This window comes from Oryzias latipes, chromosome 1 (assembly GCF_002234675.1).
Source record: "Oryzias latipes chromosome 1, ASM223467v1".
NCBI classification, from domain to species: domain Eukaryota; kingdom Metazoa; phylum Chordata; class Actinopteri; order Beloniformes; family Adrianichthyidae; genus Oryzias; species Oryzias latipes.
In genome coordinates this window covers 28,990,914-29,011,167 of record NC_019859.2, presented here as the reverse complement: position 1 = coordinate 29,011,167, position 20,254 = coordinate 28,990,914, and the positions used below count along the sequence as shown (strand labels likewise).

The following is a 20,254-nucleotide window of genomic DNA, read 5'->3' as shown; positions in this document are numbered from 1 at the left end:
GATGGGTGAAAATGTTGTTACTCACTGACTGTCGTCAGCCTGATCTCATTGCTGACTCTTGCTCTTCCTCCAGCGGTCACCACGCACCGATACGATCCTCCCGAGGCTGCTGTGACCTTCAGCGCGAACTGTGCAGTTTGGTTTCCTTTCAAATCCACACGGGTGTTGATCAGAGAGCTGCCGTTCCTCAGTAGCTGGTACATGACCGGAGCAGAGGAGCTAATAGCAAAGCAGCGGAAAAGCACCTTTGAGTTGAGAAAGGCCATGTCCGGGCCGCTCAGCAGCGGACGTGGAAACCTTGAAGAAGCTGCAGAATTCAATCAGAAGCTTTATTATTCCGTTCTATCCTTGGGAGCTCGACAGTTCAGCTACAGCAGAACGAGCAGAGCCAAACCAGGCCTCATGTCTGAACACTTACATGTCCTGATGAGCAAACTTCCCAGGGCTGGAAGATGAAGTGGAGAAAATGAGGTTGTGAGGGGTTACATCTTCTCTTTATTTTTCACATTTCACGCAACAAACAAGGAACTCACCCAAAACTAGCAACAAATTCAAACTTTGGCAGTCCCTCATGACAGTCCTCTGCACGGTTTTGTGTCTGACTGACGTCCGGCACGTTCAAGAGTCAGGTTATGGGAGGAGGGGGGGGCTGGCACATATGTTGTAGGCAGATAACACTTCGGCTTGCATGTTTAGCTTTATTTGAACAATCTACAACATGTTCAAGCTTCAAAGCATGAATACATCACACATGAACAAAAGACAAAAGCTTTCAGTGGGGAAGACACATTCACAGTTCATTTTAGGTTACAGTGGAACATAAACTTTGTTTATAACATTATTTCCAACACAGCGTCAATGTTCTTAAACATACTTAAAAACTTGTCTGTCAGATAGGGATCCAGCTCACATGGACTCTGGCGTGGCTTCACACTTTATTATACCTTCTTTCTAAATTCACACCATCAGAAATCATTGCTCCATGTTGTGGGGGGGGGGCAGGCCGTCAGCGTTTTTTGCTTGCTCTGTCACGTCCCTGCAGCCTCTGGCCCCCCAGGCTGTCCTCCGCTGCCGCTGCTGCAGTGACTTCTGCTGGTGACCTTCCGGCTTCTGAGCAAAGTGGCGTGCTGCATCACCAAGAACCGCTTATCCGAGCTGCTCTGTGGGGCAAACGTGCACATGTACAGGGAGAGTGTGAGCACGTGGACACCGAAATGACCCCCCCCTTATGTTCCCAACTCTCCAAAAGCTCGGATGATTTTAAGTGTTTTTTTTTCTTCTAAATAAAACAAAAGACTTAAGTTTTAATTCACACGACCAAATCATTTATTCAGATGTTCCTTTTGTCCCTCTGAACATTCAAAATGACCAAACATCCGTATTTAATTCTGAAATGTTTTGAGTGATTCCTATTAATTTCCTTCTACCTGCAGAGAAAACAACCACATAAACAGTTTTGAGAAACTCCGATCTTTTTTGTTGATTTTCCTTCACTTATTATTTACTTTGTGTGTACTAAAATAAGCTTTGTCTCCCTTCTTCTTTGTTATGGTTGAGAACCAACCATATCAGGGTGTTTAAATTGCTCTGGTCTGCTGTTTCAGGGTCATTTTGCCCCAGAGAGCATAGCCTCTCTAGGATCACTAAAACCCTCAACCACCACCACCTTATGGTGGTAATATATACATATTTTTTATAAAGGCTGCACAGAGTGGCAGTGGTTAGCGCTTTCTTGCCTCACAGCAAGAAGGCCCCCGGTTAAAGTCCCGGCTGGGGGACCTGAACCTTAAGAAGATGAATGAATGAATGAATGAATGAATGAATGAATGAATGAATGAATGAATGAATGAATGAATGAATGAATGAATGAATGAATGAATGAATGAACATTTTAAAAAAGAAATAAGAAAAAAGATATTGGAATTCAGACAGGCTTTTAGCTGACTGCTTTCATTTGATTTTTTTTAATTTGTTTTCATTTTTGATTCTTGTGTTTTTGTTATCCATCCATCCATTTTTAAAATTGGAGTTGCTGGAGCCTATCCCAGCCACTGTTGGGGAACGGAGGAGTGCACCCTGAACAGATAGCCAATTTGTTGTAGTGCGGCGGGCCACACCATCACACGAGAGACAATTTAGAATCACCAATTAACCCGAGTGCCTGGAGAAAACCCAGACGTTCACAAGGAGAACATACAAATGCAACATAGGAAGATCCAGGTTCAAACCCAGGCCTACTTGCTACAAGGCGAGAGTGCTAACCACCACACCACCGTGCAGCCCTGTTTGTGTTGTTTTTATATAAAATTTCTAATGCCTTTTTCAAAATACGTTTTGGTTATTTAATGCAAATTTACAAAAAACCCTGAAAGGTGCTATCTGAATAGAATATGTTTTTCTTACTTTTTGTCGTGCCTACTGTAATATTTGTAAAGCATTTCGTAGATTTTAACCTCTCTAAAGAGTTAAACAGATAAAGTTGATTTTTCAGAATGTTTTTAGGTTTTACAAACTTCCTGGCATCTGTTAGACTCACCATGACCAGCATGTCTTTCAGCCTATCGATGGCCTTCGTATTGGCTCGACCGCGTGACACGTAGGAGGTCAGGATGATGCTAAGGAAAAAGAGTTTCAGACACAAACATCAGCTCATTCTTTGACAAGGATCTGTGGTTCTTGGCATGACAGCTTCATCATTTAAAGTAGGACTCATGCCACTTTTTGTCCAAATCTTATAGCTCACATCTTTCCCAGAACTCCAGGCAGAATGCCGCAAAACAACTTAAAGGCGTTCCAGAGAAATCTACTGATATTTTGTAAAACTAGGGCCTGACTAATTTCTGTTCTTTTCTCAGTCATGCAGAGCCAACCAACTAATTTTATGAGCCTCACTTCCAAAACTCCCAACCACACTAATCAGCAGGGCTGGGTCTAAAACATGAAGTATTCTTTTGAACTGATCTATCCGTGAACAGAAGCACGACTTATCGAACACTAAAAGAAAAAAGAACACATGGGAGGGGCTTTCCTGTGAAGAAACTTAAAGGCGGCAGAGGAGCAACTCTATACCTGACACCTGAAAATAAGCCCCTCCCCCAGTGATTGGGGCCTATCAGAATATTAGTGTGATAAAAGATAAGGTTTTAATAATATTCAGAAACCAACACCACTGTGACAAAAAGAAAAAAGGAAACTAACTGGATCAAAACTTTACGAGTGAACCAGTCAGGTTCAGAATGTTCCACTGTCACAACAAATCCTGCTTCCCTCATTAACAGAGCAAATAAAACATGAGAACAGAAATCAGGATTCATATATAAAACGTGATGATTTCATACATGTTTGTTTGCAGCATTGGTTAAGGTGCTCTTTGCTTGGGGTTACCTGCAGACAACATTCCCATCTACCTGAGTCTTAACTCCACAGGTTAACACAGAAACTATGAACTCAGCAGCATTTGATCCAAATTAACTTCACAGACTCACATCTCTGCGAGGATGAGCGGCAGAGCAAAGGCCTCGGAGGACAGGTAGCGGATGGTGGTCTGGGCTGCAGCGGGAAGATTTTTCACACACTCTCCTGTCACATTAAAAACCGTTTCTTCACTTCCAAACGGGCCGCAGGAGCTGGAGGTGGAGCTGGATCTGAGATGCAAGAAGCAAACCGTTTCACTCCAGCAAAAACCCATTCAGACGGGAAGCAGCCAAATGCACAAAGACAGCTTAGGATGGACGGAGAGGCTCATACGGGTATTGCTGCTTGTGGAAGTCGTAGCCCAGGGTGACGGCGGCCATGAGGAGACCCAGAAGCAGCATGAAGTGGAACAAAACAGAGGAGCTGGAGGCCCGAAACATGCGCTGCTCCGCCATGCAGCAGCGCAGGACGCTGAACTGCAAACAGAGAACATTTCACCTCTAAAGAACCTGCTTTACAAAAGTAGTGTAGTACAATAGTATTTTACTTTTTGTAAAATGCTCATTATTACTATATTACATTTTGTAATATAGTCATATTTTACTCATTACATAATTAGTAACTGACTTATATTTTTTTTAAAGAGGAAAGGGCTGGGTACAAAAACAGAATCTAGTTTTTACTATTAACAGAATACTTTAAACTCTGCCTCACTCGTGCGGCACTTTGAGGCTTTATTATATCCAAGACTTTCTTTCATTTTTTATTCCTGTAAATTTTCTTAATGTTTGTGTCCTGTTGTTGCCGTTAAATAAAGTCAAAGCTTTGTTGGGGAGCACTTTTGTTAGTTTTCAGGAGCCCACAGGCCTCAGGGTCTCTCTTCTGTTTTGTTTTATTAAAGCAGACATGTTTCACCTGAATGTTGTCTTCTGGACTGGACTGAGAGCTGTTCCTCCAAACGCACACCCCGTGAACCCGTACCGCAAACCTCTCTCCGACACTCGCCATAGGAATGACAGGTTTACGTTTGGATCATTTTTACTTTGAAGAGAAAGAAACGACTGCAATAGTAAAGAAAACTAGCGATTTGTGAAGGTCTTATTGCCTTCATACACACCTGTCTACTCTAAAGAGCCTTTTTTTGTTTCTAGTGAACATGCTCTGAAGGTCAGGATCTGAATTTGCTCCTTTTCTCAGTTTGGCTTTAAGATGTCAGGCTGGACCAGTGAGCCTCTTTCAGACACCAACAGTTACATGAATGCAGCCCAGATTAGGCGTCACACCTTCCCATATTTATGCAGCAGTCTGATTGTCCAACATTGAAACGAATATTCAAATGTAGCTCATGTGAATGCTCACGACCAAACTAGGTCAGAAAAATCTCAAACGATTTGACATATTTCTCTAAATCTGTGTTTTCTTGAAATTTGAATCTAAAACAATCTACCGGACCAAACTAAACTAAAATAATCAGTCAAAATATAAATTTGCTTCTTCCCCATCCCTTTCAAGCAATTAATCAAAATGTATTTGACAATTATTAAGTGAATATGTTCAGTGAGCCATTTGTGTGAACTGTACATATAAGTCTAAATATGTTTATTTATCATTAGGAGTAATTTTGTCAAGAAGTTAGCATTATTTTCTCTTTTTTTAAAGTGATTTATGAGTAATGTATATAAATGGGATATATCTATATTTTCTTTTTATTGTTATTGTCTTATTCTGTTTTTGTAGCTGAAATTGCTTGAAATAAACCAGAAAATCAACGTGAGGGAATTCAGAATAAACTAGAAATAAAAGTGATTTTAAACAGAACTAAACAGAACTGAAGCCAACTGAATCAAATTAATGAGAAAAAAACTTGTGAAACTAAACTGAACTTATATATATTTCTGAGCTCTGAATAAAACTCAATAATCTACTCATCAAAGTTAGGTTAAAGTAAAAAAGAGAACTTCTGCAGTTGTTACTTCAAAATATGCATTATTATAGAGCAAGCTGCACATGTCTTTAATGCAATGTACGCAAACATTGTCTGACACCACCCTAAAAACACTCAATATCATGCTTCCCCCCCCTACATTCATCCTATTTTGTTTTATGCCTTTTCATGCCAGAAGGTTTGAGCCTTTCACCTGTGCACACCGTGCACCTTCCCTTCTTAACCATGGCTGCAGAAGAGCAGGACTTCGCCTACAGCAGGGGTCTGCAACCTCATCAGCTTCATTGCTTCATTGTGGCTCTTTGGCTTTGAAGAAAAATGCTGACTATTTTCATAAACAATTGTTTTAGTTCATTTTTAAACAAAGTGCTGTAGCTACTTTAATTAAAAATGCTGTAGCTGGAGGATCTGATTAAACACAGGATGTATTTCATTTTAAAATGAACTTGCATGTGCTGATCTCAAAAGTGCAAGAAGTTGAATTTGATATCCATCCATCCATCCATCCATCCATCATCCATCCATCCATCTTCTGAACCCACTTGTTCCCTGACCGGGTCACAGGGTTGCTGGATCCTATCCTGCCTATGGGCGGAGGCGGGATGCACCCTGGACAGGTCGCAAGTCTAATTTCACATATGTACATATATATCTTCTTTCTCTTTCGGCTCATTCCCATCAGGGGTCACCACAGTGAACAAGTTGCATGGTAAACTTGGCAATGTTTTACGCCGGATGCCCTTCCTGACGCAACCTTCTCAAAGCAACCGGGCTTGGGACCAGCACAGAAGTAGAGAAGGGAGCAGCCCAGATTCGAACCCTGAAGGCGCCGCAAACCAGCACGAGCTAAACCGGCTCCCATATGTACATATATATATATATATATATATATATATATATATTTATAAAAAACTCAATTGTAGATATTATAAATGAAGGGCTTGATGGCCACAAAAACAGAAATAGAGGGTATTTTTTCTAAGTTTGAGGTGGGACTTTGCGGCTCTGGCTGCGTTTTGATCCATAAGAAACTGGACCAAATGGCTCTTTTAGCATTAAATGTTGCAGGCCCCTGGTATATGGGAATGTTTACAGCACAAAACAGTTTTACAAACACACAGGATGTCATGTTCTTCTGTTTGAGACCTTTTTGATGTAGAAGGTGGCCGTCAGCGTGAAGATTCCTATGAGAGGCAGCAGGGGGCAGGAGTAGACTCCCACCCAGGAAACTGTTTGAACATAAACCAGATCCAACACATTGAAGGGAATCAGGAAGCGCTGTTTCCCAGACAGACGGGCCAGCAGTGAGGTCGGGAACTTCTCTTTCAGCAGCCTGCCGTGCAGCGAGAACACAGATCATAATCGATCACATCATAAGCTCCACAGCAGATTCACACTGTGGAGATGCAGCAGAAACTCTGGTTTGAAGGCACTCAGACATGACTCAGAAGGAAGTAGGCTGTTGATCTGAAACAAACCCACTTCCTGGGGTAGCTCAGGAGAAAAGTGTTGCAGAATGTGGCAAGGAAGTTGAAGATGCACAACTTGTACATTTCCCTGCCGAACCGGTTTTCCCTGCACTAAAACACAAACAGGAGGGTGGGTCAAAGACAGCCCACAAATCTTGTTGAAACGCATGATTGACTTTCTGAATCACAGACGTACAGCTTCTGACAGTTTTCTGAAGAAGAAAAACAAGTAGATTCCCAGGGACGCCAGCTTCAAAAAGATGCTCCTGAGGAAAAGAACGTTTAGATGCTTGCAGGTCTGCTAGGGTGACAGGAACCGCATCTCTCTGCACCTCACCTCACAAGTGTGGCGTTCACCTGCGTGGTGAAAGAGTAGTCCTCGAAAGATGAGATCTTACGAAACATATGAGGTAAAACCAGGTTGACGAAGGTGATAGTGATCGGGGGGAGATACTGATAGAGCAGGTTGACCAGCCAGCTAAGGTCATCCTGAAAAGCAATCACACATGATGGGGCTGTTAACCAGTTTCTTTATTTTTAACCGTTAAACAGATCAAACTTTACCGTTTTCTGCTGAGAAACATGAGTGCTGAAGTAGATGAGGTAAAAGGCTCCACCCAGCAGACATAAGACGATCAGGTTGAGGATAAACCTGAGCAGGTAGAGTCGCAGCTTCTGTCCGAATGTTCTCATGGCCTTCCTTAAGGAGAAGCTCTGCTCCTGCAGGAACAGCTGAGCCACACATCCACCAATCCATTTATTTATTTTATTTGCACGGCAAAGTTTACTCTTCCTTCTTATCCCTGTATTGTCTGTCCTGGCTGTGTGTTTGCATTGTTGTCTAAATGGTGTGTAAAGCTATATTCACATTCATCTGTGCGGGGGTTGACCCGTACGGGTGCTGCTGGTTTTTGGCCTGTTTGGGCCTTTGGAGGGTCAAAGAAAGGAGCGGCCGCATCTTAAGCTCCTTTGAGCTGTTTTCATGCCATCTGTTTCCATTTATTTCTACTTTTAGTCATTCTTTATGTTATTCTACAATCCATTCAACAGTGGGCCCTAAATCCATATTCTACGAAAGTTTTTGGAATGGAATTATAGAAATATTTAGTTTGTGTGACAGTTTTTGTTTTACATTTGCTTTTTAAGGTTGTTTTTACAACTAAGTGTAAATTGTGCTTTGTAATATTTGATTTGACGAGTCATCTTTTTTTTTTTTACCTTTGCTTTTGTGTTCATATTTTCTTTAAACTTTTTTGAGTTCTTGTTTTTTCTTTGCCTCCAAAAATCACAGCCTCACCAAGTCTGTAATCACTGTAGGACCCCTCTGAGTCTTCAGATCCTTTCCCTCAATGTCAGACCTGCTACTTAGAGAAACAAAGTCTGCAGAAAGCAAGCATTTCTCTGGAAGCTAGATTGACCTCAGCTGCCAAGACTTTAAAGATTCAAAGCAAATTGATTTATTATATTGGTCATGGTTTCAAATTGTGCCATGCTGAGATGATCACTGCAGTTTCATGGCTCCTAATGCTGAGTGACTTTATCTGAAGGTGTTCCAGACTGAGATGAACTATCAGGATGTGTCCTGAACCTCAGTGTATCAACGCTCTGCTCCTCTCAGTCTCACAGGCGTGACGTGTGTGAACATTCACCTTGAGGTCATTCCTGATGAAGCTGTGCTTGAGCGTTGCTGCTGTGGGGTCCTGGATAGTGAAGTCCCAGCTGCAGAAGATCTTAAAGCTCACATTTGTGCTGTAACGTTTCCCCACCATCCAGGTGTGCTTGTAGCCAACAGTGGTTCTGGAAAAGGGGAAAAGACTTGAGAAAAGGAAAAATAAGGATTTGACACCCTTGTGGGTCGCTAACCTGCGGATCACCATGATCAGACTCAGGAGGAGGATGGAGATGATCCCAGCAAAGTATAACAGGGGTGTGTTCAAGCAGGAAAAACGTAGAGAGCTGTGCTTGTAAAAGCCGAAGAACAGAGGAGAGTTTTCCAGGAAGCCCTGTGCAAAACAAAGAAACCCAGAATTATAGAAGGAGAAATCGAAGATAATTATAAGTTAGAAGATCTCACCGTTCCAAGAAAGACATCTAAGGCTGAGAAGTTTTTAACCATGTTCAACAGTTCTGTGGAACCGAAAAGAATAATCATTTAGGAAACTGAAGTTGTGTTTGCTCTGCTCCCGTTTGTTGCTGCAGCTGACTCACCCGTCTTTCTGTTGCCGCTGTGAAACGCTGTGGGGCCCACGATGAAACCCCCAACCAGAGCACAGTGCAGCAGGTTCAACCAAATCAGATATCTGAGGAAAACAAAGTAGGACTTCACCCCGACCCCAACCCTGCCTGAAGCAGATGAGCCAGAGTTAGGAAGCAAACCCCCAAACTTTGACACACAAGCATGGCCACATTCACCTTCAATTTTGTGCAGAGTGTGCTTCCATGGCAACAGACCGGAGAACCACTCTCCCATGTGACCCCACCATCTCCTACAGATGATGCTATGGCTCCGCCTCCACGATGCCCAAACACCAATTCTGCTGATTTGCATCTTCCTCCTCTCCCTGGACAAAGGAGTTTATGTGCAATTCACAAAACAGAATTCATGACATGAATGTGAAAAACCAACTCATGGTGTGGATTCTCCCACTTCAACAATGTGAGAGGCCAGCACTTTTTGTCATAAGTATAACTCAGCTATTGGAGACAAACTGAGAAAAAAAAAAAAAAAAATACTTTTTCTGATTTAAAAAAAAAACATATTTGTAAATTATGGTGGAAAATAAGTATTTGGCCAATACCAAAAGTTCAACTCAGTACTTTGCCATATACTGTTTGTCGGCAATGACAGCATTCAAACGTTTTCTGTAAGTCTTCACGAGGTTTTCACAAACAGTTGCTGGTATTTTGGCCCATTCCTCCATGCAGATCTCCTCTAGAGCAGTGATGTTTTGGGGCTGTTGCTGGGCAACACAGGTTTTCAACTCCCTCCAAAGATTTTCTATGGGGTTGAGATCTGGACACTGGCTAGGTCACTCCAGGACCTTGAAATGGTTCTTATGAAGGCTGCCTACACTGTCACTCCATCAGGGCAGTAACATCCTGCACCACACCCTACATATCTGTTCACTTTATTTGTGCATATACCTTTGGATTTCTTTTTCAAACATAACACACACATTTTATAACATTTATTAGCATGCTTCAGTTTACTTTTTTATAATTTGATGGTTTGTTTGAGTTACCAGTGCTAAGGGGAACCATTGTTGCTGCTGCTGCCATCTGCTGCTGGAAAATCAAGTCAGGCCTGACACAAGAATGCATCCCAGTCAGCAGAGGCCTTATATTCAGCAGGCAGCTAATTGGACTGAACCATCGCCCAGTGGACAAGGAACTCTTTCTGTGTTTCTTTACTTTAGTTTCTATTTTGATCTTTATTTTCATTCATTTGTGTATATTAAGTTACTATAGGTTGGACTTTAGTTTAGTTTGTTTGATGTATTTTGTCTTAGTCATTTTAAGTTCCCCCTTGTGTGTCTAGTTGGTTTGATCAGCCACTATATATGTTCCCTTGTGTTTCCAATTAGGAGGGTCAGTTTAATTATGTTGGTTTGTCTGTTCAGTTGTCCTCTGTTACATTTAAAAACTTGAGTTAACTTTGTTGCTTTGACCTCTTTTAAGGGCCCATTTTTGCCCATTTACACATTTAGAAAAATAAATTTAAATATTTTTGATAAAATTGTTTGCTGTCCTTGCCTTCTACTGCTCGGTCCACCACATAATGGTGTCAGAAGTGGGATCAGCAGTTTAAGGACAGTTTTTTTTTCCTCTTCCCCCCCCGGCAATCCCCTGAAATTTTTTTTTGTGAGCCATGCAACGAGGAGGAAGGACTACAAGAGCACGCATTGAACATAAGGACTACAGCACTGCCAACATGGACAATGGAGAGGAGGAGGAGGCTGGAGCTTCAGGAGCTAGTACAGGTACTGAGGGTGAAGAGCCAACATTGCAACATCTCACTAGTATTCTCCAGGCCTTCATGGGACAACAGGAAGCCCGAGAAATGAGACTCCAGGAGGAAGCAAAGCAGCAGGAACACAGGCTAAAAGGCCTGCAGCATCAGTTCCAACTTTTGCAGATGGAGGTGCAGGCCCGGACGTCACCTGTTCCTGATTACACCTCATCAGCCCCTGATCCAACGGAGGAGTCTGGTTCAGATGATCGGCTGCCACAGGCCGTACATCAGACAGCAGGGGCACAGCAAGTAACCACTCACCCTCGCTTCTCTATGGATCCCAGGTTAGAAAAGCTAACAGAAAACGATGACATTGAACATTTCCTAATAACTTTTGAACGCATAGCAACAGCGTGCAAGTGGGTGGAGTCAGACTGGGTTTTCCGCCTCATCCCACTGCTCACTGGTAAGGCCAGAAGTGCCTATGTTAACATGGATGTCGATGATTCTTTGAACTATGAAAAAGTTAAAACTGCAATCTTGCATAAATATGACATCAGCCCTGAGTCTTACCGACAGAGATTTCGTTCCTTGGAAGGGGGCCCCGACGAAAGTCCCAAGGAGCTTTATGCCCGTCTCAAAGAACTCTATGATAAGTGGATTCAACCCAGAGGTAAAACGGTAAAAGAAATTGGTGAGATAATCATTATGGAACAATACTTAAGAATGATGTCTCCTGAGCTTCAGGTCTGGATAAAAGAACATGGGCCTAAATCAGCAGCTGAAGCCGCAACACTGGCAGAGGTGTTTGTGGCTGCTCGCAAGAAAAATGTACCATGGAGCAACCTGCAATGGAAGGGTATAAAAGACTCACGCAGGCCAACAGCCCCACAACACCACCACCACAGACTGGCTCCAGGAACACCGAGAATGCCTGTGCAGGATGATCAGATGAGTAAACCAGCAAAATCTTCCAATAAACCACCAATCTGCTATTTGTGTGGGCAGGAAGGACATATTAAACCCCTTTGCCCAAGAAATTCAGCAAAGCTCACTCAGATGTGTTTTGTTCCATATCAGAGCCATGCTTTGGAAAGTCGAGCTAACCAGCCTATTAAAATGACCACTGTTAAAGTGAATGGGAAATGTTGCAATGCACTGATTGACACTGGCAGTACACAGACTTTAATTCATCGACAACATGTACCAGTCAACCTTGTTTCCCCTCAAGAGACAGTTTCCATCTGCTGTGTACATGGTGATAAAAGACTTTATCCTACTGCTGATCTCTACTTGGAAATTCAAGGACAGATGTATCTTCTGAAAGTAGGAGTTGTTGATGACCTTCCTTTCCCAGTTGTTTTGGGTCATGACCTGCCAGTTCTTTATGACCTGTTGGACACAAGAGGAAGTGCTGTTGCGGTTACGAGAGCTCAAGCTAAAAATACAGATGCGAATCTGCCACTTCTCTGCGCTTTACCTTTCTATGATGCTGAGCTTGAGACAAAACCCGGGAAGTCTCGCAAAACGCGTAGTCAGAAAAGGCAAGAGAAATTTAAACGCACTATGGTAGATCCGCCCGTTGAAGCAACTCCAGAAGTGGGTTTAGGGTTCAAGTTGCCATCTAATATTGTTGAAATGCAACAAAATGATCCAACTTTGTCGTCTTGTTTTGTAAAAGCAGCAAAAATGGCTGAGGAGTCGAAGAGGGAGTATCTGGTGGAGAATGGAGTTCTTTATCACCAGCAAGGTAAAGTGAAGCAACTGGTGGTTCCTCTGTTGGTTCGAGATGTAGTACTCAGCCTAGGCCACACCGTACCTTGGGCTGGCCACCTAGGGAAGCAAAAAACTGCACGTGTGATGAAACACTTCTACTGGCCTGGCTTACGTACAGACATCCAACATTACTGTCAGAGTTGCCCTCAGTGCCAGAAAACCTCACTGAAATGTACCACCAAAGCTCCACTCCAGCCTCTCCCAATTATCGGCACTCCGTTTGAACGCCTTGGCATGGATGTAGTGGGACCAGTGGAGAAAAGTAAAGCTGGAAACCGCTACATGCTAGTCATCACCGATTATGCCACAAAGTACCCAGAGGTGTTTCCACTGAAATGTGTGAAAGCAAAAGCTGTGGCATTCTCTCTGGTTCAGTTCTTCTCCAGAGTGGGTTTCCCCCGAGAAATTTTGACAGACCGAGGTACTAACTTCATGTCTAACTTGCTTAAGCAGGTTTATCAGCTCCTGGGTGTGAGGAATCTGCGGACCACTCCTTATCATCCACAGACGGATGGGTTGACTGAACGCTTTAATCAGACGCTTAAGCAAATGCTTCGTAAGTTCGTCAATGAAACCGGGTCTGATTGGGATCAGTGGCTGCCTTATCTCCTCTTCGCCTACAGAGAGGTACCCCAGGCTTCAACAGGGTTCTCCCCCTTTGAATTACTTTATGGACATGAAGTAAGGGGACCCCTGACCCTCTTAAGAGAAACCTGGGAAGGAGAGCAGGGCAGAGAAGAACCTGTTAATGCCATTCAGTATGTTCTTCAAATGAGAGAAAAGCTGCAGAGGATGAGCGAGTTAGCACAGGCCCACATGGCTGATGCACAGAGACGCCAGAAGAGCTGGTATGATCAAAAAGCACGCCAGAGAAGTTTCCTGCCAGGTCAAAAAGTCCTAGTAATGCTACCCACAAGTGACAGTAAGTTGCTAGCCAAATGGCAAGGCCCCTTTGTGGTCCAAAAGAAACTTGGGGCTACAACATATCAGGTTTCCACCCCAGGTCACAAACAGTCCAGTCGTGTATTGCACGTTAACCTTCTCAAAGAATGGGTTTCCAGGACTGCAGACGATGCCATGGGACTGCTGATCAGAGATGTCAGTGAGGAGGACGAAGTGGATGAATTCCTGCCATCATCAATGCCCACCACCTTGGATTTAAACCATCTTTCTGAAAACCAACAAGCTCAGGTGAAAACATTGATTGATTCCAGAGTCTTCCAGGAATATCCAGGACGCACAAACTTGGTGCACCATGACATTGTGCTAAAGGAGCAGGCTACAGTTAGGCGCATGAGTTACAGAGTACCAGAGCGTCTACTGGGTCCGCTAAAGGAAGAGGTTGATCACATGCTGTCCCTCGGGATCATCAAGCCTTCGAAAAGTGAGTGGTGTCATCCAGTTGTGTTGGTCCCCAAGAAGGATGGAACCATCAGATTTTGCATAGATTTTCGCTATCTAAATTCTGTGTCAAAATTTGATTCCTATCCAACCCCCAGAATTGACAATCTCATTGAGTGTCTGGGAAAGGCGAAGTTTTTAACAACTATTGACCTTTGTAAGGGTTATTGGCAGGTTCCCCTTACAGAGCGGTCCCAGGAACTGACTGCTTTTCGGACACCCTGGGGGCTCTTTCAGTTTACCGTTCTTCCGTTTGGGTTGCACGGTGCCCCTGCAACTTTTCAGCGACTTATGGATCAGGTCCTCGGTGGCCTAAAGGACTGTGCTTGTGCATATCTTGATGATATTGTGGTTTACAGTGCCACCTGGGAGGAACATCTAAGACATCTGAAGAAGGTTCTGGAGTGCCTGCATGCTGCGGGGTTAACCATCAATCCAGCAAAGTGTGCTTTTGCCCGGAGTGAAACGGAGTACCTTGGTTACACTATTGGAGGTGGGTTGATCAAACCGCAAGTCAACAAAGTAAAGGCGATTGAATCCTGCCCTCTACCACAGACAAGAAAGCAGCTAAGGTCTTTTCTTGGATTAGCTGGATTTTATCACAAGTTTATTCCAAGCTTTTCAGCCCGTGCAGCTCCGTTGACCGACATGACCGGCTCGAGATGTCCAAACAAAATCAGGTGGACTACGGAGTCTGTAACAGCATTTCGGGACATTCAGCAATCATTGAGTAAGGACCCCATACTGCACAGTCCAGATTTTAATAAACCTTTCATTTTGCAAACCGACGCATCTCAAAGAGGCATTGGAGCTGTGCTTCTACAGTACACGTCTGACGATCGACATCCTGTGGCTTACATAAGCCGAAAGCTACTCCCCAGAGAAATCCACTACTCCACTGTCGAAAAAGAGGCGCTGGCAGTCAAATGGGCTATGGACTCTTTCAAATACTATCTCTTAGGTAGAGAGTTCACCTTGGAGACCGACCACAGGGCTCTGCAATGGCTGGAGAGGATGAAGGACACTAATGCCCGGATAACGAGATGGTACCTCGCCATGCAGCCCTACAGATACAAGGTGAACTACATCCCAGGGAGAGACAACATCACCGCAGACTATCTCTCTCGTGCTCCTGATGAAGGCTCCGAAGGGGAGGGGAGTGTGGTGGCTGCCTACACTGTCACTCCATCAGGGCAGTAACATCCTGCACCACACCCTACATATCTGTTCACTTTATTTGTGCATATACCTTTGGATTTCTTTTTCAAACATAACACACACATTTTATAACATTTATTAGCATGCTTCAGTTTACTTTTTTATAATTTGATGGTTTGTTTGAGTTACCAGTGCTAAGGGGAACCATTGTTGCTGCTGCTGCCATCTGCTGCTGGAAAATCAAGTCAGGCCTGACACAAGAATGCATCCCAGTCAGCAGAGGCGTTATATTCAGCAGGCAGCTAATTGGACTGAACCATCGCCCAGTGGACAAGGAACTCTTTCTGTGTTTCTTTACTTTAGTTTCTATTTTGATCTTTATTTTCATTCATTTGTGTATATTAAGTTACTATAGGTTGGACTTTAGTTTAGTTTGTTTGATGTATTTTGTCTTAGTCATTTTAAGTTCCCCCTTGTGTGTCTAGTTGGTTTGATCAGCCACTATATATGTTCCCTTGTGTTTCCAATTAGGAGGGTCAGTTTAATTATGTTGGTTTGTCTGTTCAGTTGTCCTCTGTTACATTTAAAAACTTGAGTTAACTTTGTTGCTTTGACCTCTTTTAAGGGCCCATTTTTGCCCATTTACACATTTAGAAAAATAAATTTAAATATTTTTGATAAAATTGTTTGCTGTCCTTGCCTTCTACTGCTCGGTCCACCACAGTTCTTATGAAGCCACTCCTTCATTACCCGGGCAGTGTGTTTGGGATCGTTGTCATGCTGACGGACCTAGCCACGTTTCATCTTCAATGCCCCGATGGAAGGAGGTTTTCTCTCGAAATCCGAGGAGACATGGCCCCATTTACTCTTTCCTTTGCAATGATCAGTCGTCCAGGTCCCTTTGTTGAAAAACAGCCCCAAAGCAGGATGTTTCCACCCCCATGCTTTACAGAAGGTTTGGTGTTCTTTGGATTCAACTCAGCATTCTTTCTCCTCCAAACACGACAAGTAGAGTTCTTACCAAAAAGTTCTATTTTGGTTTCATCTGACCATAAGATATTCTCCCAATCCTCTTCTGGATCATCCAAGTGTTCTCTAGTAAACTTTAGACGGTCCTGAACATGTACTGGCTTTAGCAGGGGGACACGTCTGGCACTGCAGGATTGGATATCCTGCGCATTGTCTTACTGATGGTAGCCTTTGTTCCTTTGGTCCCAGCTCTTTGCAGGTAATCATTCACCAAGTCCTCCTGTGGGGTTCTGGGATTTTTGCTCACCGTTCTTGTGATAATTTTACCCCACAGGGTGAGATCTTGTGGAGAACCCCAGTTTGAGAGAGATTATCAGTGGTCTCGGATATCTTCCATTTCCTAATAATTGCTCCCACAGTTGATTTCTTCACACCAAGCTGCTTACCTAATGCAGATTCCAGGCTGGTGCAGGTCAACATTTTGGTTTCTGGTGTCCTTAGACCGCTCTTTGGTCTTCGCCATAGTGGAGTTTGGATTATGACTGTTTGATTTTGTGGACAGGTGTCTTTTATATAAATAACCAGTTCAAACAGGTGCCATTAATACAGGTAACTAGTGGAGGACAGAGGATCCTCTCCAGAAGAAATAAGAGGTCTCGAAGAGCCAGAAATCTGCTTGTTTGTAGGTGACAAATACTTATTTACCACCATAATTTACAAATAAATTCTTTAAAACTCAGACAACGTGATTTTCTGGATTTTATGTTTTCTCATTTTGTCTCTCATAGTTGAGGTTTACCTATGATTTAAATTACAGGCCTCTCTCATTTTTTTAAGTGGGAGAACTTGCACAACTGATGACTCACTAAATTTTTTTTTTGCCTCGCTGTATTCTGCAGAAACTGTTCTGGAAGTTTTTCTGAAAAATGAATCATAGAGCAGTGGATGTAGTTTTTTCACAGACATCAACACTTGTTTGTGTTGTTTTGTTTGTGCTTCTTCTTAAACAACAGCTTTTTGAACAATTTCTATAGGTGGATTTGCCACAAAGCTGTTTTTTAAACTATGGTACATTGTAATAGCTCATGGCTTTGTTGAAATTGAAATGGAATCAGTGTGCGTCGTGTCTGTATCAAACTGTGTTAGATCTGTGTGTAATGAAGCATCGTGTGGGGGGAAAGTGTCTCAGGTGGTTGATAGAAGTGTCTGCGGTTCGATCCCTGCTCTTCCCAGTAAACTGTCGTGTCCTTGAGCAAGACACTTTACCTTCCCTGCCTCCAGTCTTACTCCAATGGTGTGTTAGTGCATATGAATGTCCCGGTGATGGTCATAGGGGCTGTCGGTGTGTACAGGCAGCCCTGCCTCTGTCAGTCTGCCCCAGGGCAGCTGTGGCTACAACAGTAGTTTAGCATCACCAAGTATGAATGAGGAGTGAATGAATAATGGACACATATTGTAAGTGCTTTGAGCATCAGGAAAAGTGCAGGAAGATCCAATCCATTATTCATATTTTTTTATTGCTCTTTAAACTCAAGATGATCACAATGAACGTTGCAGTGCTGTGAAACAGGAACTGCTATAATTGGCACCAGACTACAGTTTCTCTTCTTCTCAAAAGAGCATGTTTTGCAGGTTCTTCTCACTGTACCTCCCTCTGTACATCACATAACTGCTCCCATATTTCCTTTTGTTGGTTAATATTCTGCATTAAGGGGACTGTATATACAAAGGGGGAATAGCTTTGCCTGAAGCGGCGGAACAACAGAACAAAGCTATCTGTTTACAAATCTCCCTCATCTGTCTGTGTGTTTCTCTGTACCTCTCAGAAGTCAGCCATTCAGCCTGAAACAAGATGTTTTGTTTGTGGACATATCCAGTCAGAGGAGATTTAGTATTAAAATGGGCGGGGCATCAGCTCAACGGGTTATGCATGTAAAGTTGAGATGAGGGCTCTGCTGCAGTCAGAGAAGAGACTTCATCGAAAGGTGTTTAACACATGGTGGCTCACCTGACTCCTCTCTTCCCCTGCATACACAATGGCAGGTTTCTAAGCGGCGGCACAGATGTTTTGTCTCTGGGTCCTCTTGACCGGTAGCCATGGCTCCCACCCTCTGCATGCTCTGGGTCGTCCTCGCTGCCCTCAGAGGGGCCGTATCGGCTCTGCTCAGCCCGGCAGGCCTGGACACTGGGCAGCAGGTCATAGATCTCTGTCTCATAGTACTCACAGGAGTCTGAAGACACTGTGGTCCTGGTGCTTTCATCTTTAGGGAGAATGATAAAAATGTTTACATTGACATAGGAAGTATGTATATGAAGACATGGTTTTCTGGTTTAGCTTTGAACTATTTCAATGTGTGTGCATGTGTTTGTCTGCTTGGGTTGAGAGGCTACAGCTTTTTTCTCTCCATCCTCTTCAATGAAAAAAGGCTGAGTGAAAACATCTACCATACGCAGAAAGTTGTAGAGCGTGCACAGACCAACAGGTCGTTCCTCTCAGCTTTTTGCTTTTTTCCTCTGAAGACAGAAGTGAACCTGACGTTCTGTGACGGGATCACGAGCTGCCTGATAAACTACCAATACTGTATGTGAGATTTGTTAAAACGGCGACCAGAGAACAAACATAGTTTCACTTTTTCAGAGAGTAGTTCAGTGCAAGAAAATCGATGGTTGATGAATTCAGAGCCGCACACATTAACACAAACCACAAACATGACTACCGGGAAAACGCCAACACTCAAGGGGAACAAACATCTTATATAATGTTACCTGATAAAAGCCTCATGAAGTTGACTGACTTCTGACTCTCCATTTTCCTTTTCCGTCCTCTTTATGAAAAAAAAGTAAAATAAAAATGACGTCTTCACAAAAAACACATCTCCAAAGGTTTTCTGATGAAGCTCCAACTCAAAGATGTTATAAATAAGAAAAAGCTTCCACCCTAAGATCCAAATAAGCGTCTTGAGGCCACATCCTCTGCATGTCAGAAAGAGACTAACTCTGTCCTGCAGGTGATGCAGACGTGTGTCTGTCAACACTGAGGCTGACTTTGACATAGGAAATCATGTGACAGGATGCAACTGCTGATGACAAGAAATACACGCACACATGCAGGTGACTGCTCCGAACATTTGAACAATAAAGTTTGGTCATTTTAAAGAAACAAAGATACCCAACACACACTGTATATCATGTATAATACTTTTGTTAACTTTTACCTTTACCGTAACTTAAACAGTTTAGTATCGACTAAAGATCTGTGTTGTTCCACTAGTTTGTACACTTTTATTTTAAATAGGTTTAGGGATCCTTTTCAGCATTACATTTAAAGTATCGTGTGGCAAGTGACTGAGGTTTTCCCCTCCTGATCAATCAGGAGGCTTTTAGCACCACAGAGGCGTTTCAAGCTTTCCGGTTTTTGCCCTTTAGAAGGAACTGTGAAGCCACTTCCTGTGAAAGGAATCATCTCTTCGCACCACGCTCAGTCTTTGCCACACAGATCTCACCCAACAGTCTAAATACAGTCCTGTCTAATGTAAATAGACCTAAGATATATTACAAATATTTCTTTGTCCTAGCTTAAAATCCACACAGCTGAGCTTCCCCATCAAAACGTATTCTATTAAAAGTCCCACTCCGATCATCTTCTGATCTATTGTGAAAGTGTTTCCAGTGGTCTTTTAATTACGATTATGCCGTTTTTAGCCAAACTAAAAAAAAAAACTGTGTTGTTTTCCAGGACTTAGTTTCTGCAGAGTGGCAGTAGATCATTAGAAATTACCTCTGAGTTGTGGGTGAAACTGTTGGCACAGTGTAAGCCCATTCCCATCATCTCTTTGTTTACCCACTCGCCCGCTAGCTTACAGCCCCTCACAACCCAAACCTAACATTACCAGTGCAACAAAAATGGCGAGCAGTATTGGAGCTATCCAGTCGTAGAGTTTTGAGCCAGATGCCAGCTCAGACGAGGAAAACAAAGACTTACATGGATCCATTGTCTGCAGGTGGAGCAGAATGAAGCAGAGCAGGGAGTCTCTGGTCTGCTGATTGTAGTACCAACGTCACAAGTACAAGCTTTTTCATATATATTTTTTCATCTCCTCCTGATTCAGAACGATTTGAATAAAAAATAATCATAAACACAAATTTACACTTAATACAAGCCATCCATTT

General features: G+C 43.0%; 2 protein-coding genes and 1 long non-coding RNA gene across 4 annotated transcripts; 1 reads left to right on the top strand and 2 right to left on the bottom strand.

Annotated features, from left to right (window-relative positions):
• Window positions 1-678: 678 nt before the first annotated feature.
• LOC101172389 (transmembrane channel-like protein 7) lies at window positions 679-19,126 on the bottom strand. Of its 2 annotated transcripts, XM_023959869.1 has the most exons (16): window positions 18,851-19,124; window positions 18,093-18,345; window positions 9,241-9,389; window positions 9,037-9,171; window positions 8,903-8,955; window positions 8,692-8,831; window positions 8,478-8,625; window positions 7,393-7,560; window positions 7,166-7,317; window positions 7,025-7,094; window positions 6,842-6,939; window positions 6,506-6,692; window positions 3,748-3,890; window positions 3,486-3,644; window positions 2,537-2,615; window positions 679-1,160 (listed from the first exon to the last, which is right to left on the bottom strand). In XM_023959869.1, the coding sequence occupies exons 1-16, from the start codon at window positions 18,891-18,893 to the stop codon at window positions 1,029-1,031; spliced, it is 2,109 nt and encodes a 702-aa protein (XP_023815637.1). In that variant the 5' UTR covers window positions 18,894-19,124; the 3' UTR covers window positions 679-1,028. The 2 variants fall into 2 exon arrangements, with proteins under 2 accessions (XP_023815637.1, XP_023815640.1); XM_023959872.1 differs by lacking the exons at window positions 679-1,160; window positions 2,537-2,615 and having other exon boundaries at window positions 3,492-3,644; window positions 6,838-6,939; window positions 18,851-19,126.
• Window positions 10,643-12,425, bottom strand: LOC111948190. The gene is made up of 2 exons (XR_002874133.1): window positions 11,655-12,425; window positions 10,643-11,427 (listed from the first exon to the last, which is right to left on the bottom strand). It is a non-coding gene; the product is annotated as an uncharacterized LOC111948190 (long non-coding RNA).
• Window positions 10,674-11,604, top strand: LOC111948188. The gene is made up of 2 exons (XM_023959902.1): window positions 10,674-11,453; window positions 11,528-11,604. Exons 1-2 carry the CDS (start codon window positions 10,697-10,699, stop codon window positions 11,551-11,553), a joined length of 783 nt encoding a protein of 260 aa, XP_023815670.1. The 5' UTR covers window positions 10,674-10,696; the 3' UTR covers window positions 11,554-11,604.
• Window positions 19,127-20,254: the final 1,128 nt, after the last annotated feature.

Bases quoted from the DNA above. Each gene is read 5' to 3' on its own strand.
- LOC101172389 (XM_023959869.1), bottom strand. From the start codon at position 18,893: ATGGAGAGTCAGAAGTCAGTCAACTTCATGAGGCTTTTATCAG. The intron at 3,891-6,505 runs GTCTCAAACAGA...CTCTGTTTGCAG, and splicing joins CCACCTTCTACATCAAAAAG to TTCAGCGTCCTGCGCTGCTG. The intron at 2,616-3,485 runs GTGAGTCTGTGA...CTTTTTCCTTAG, and splicing joins CCGCTCATCCTCGCAGAGAT to CATCATCCTGACCTCCTACG.
- LOC111948188 (XM_023959902.1), top strand. From the start codon at position 10,697: ATGCAACGAGGAGGAAGGACTACAAGAGCACGCATTGAACATAAGGAC. The intron at 11,454-11,527 runs GTAAAACGGTAA...CCTGAGCTTCAG, and splicing joins TAAGTGGATTCAACCCAGAG to GTCTGGATAAAAGAACATGG.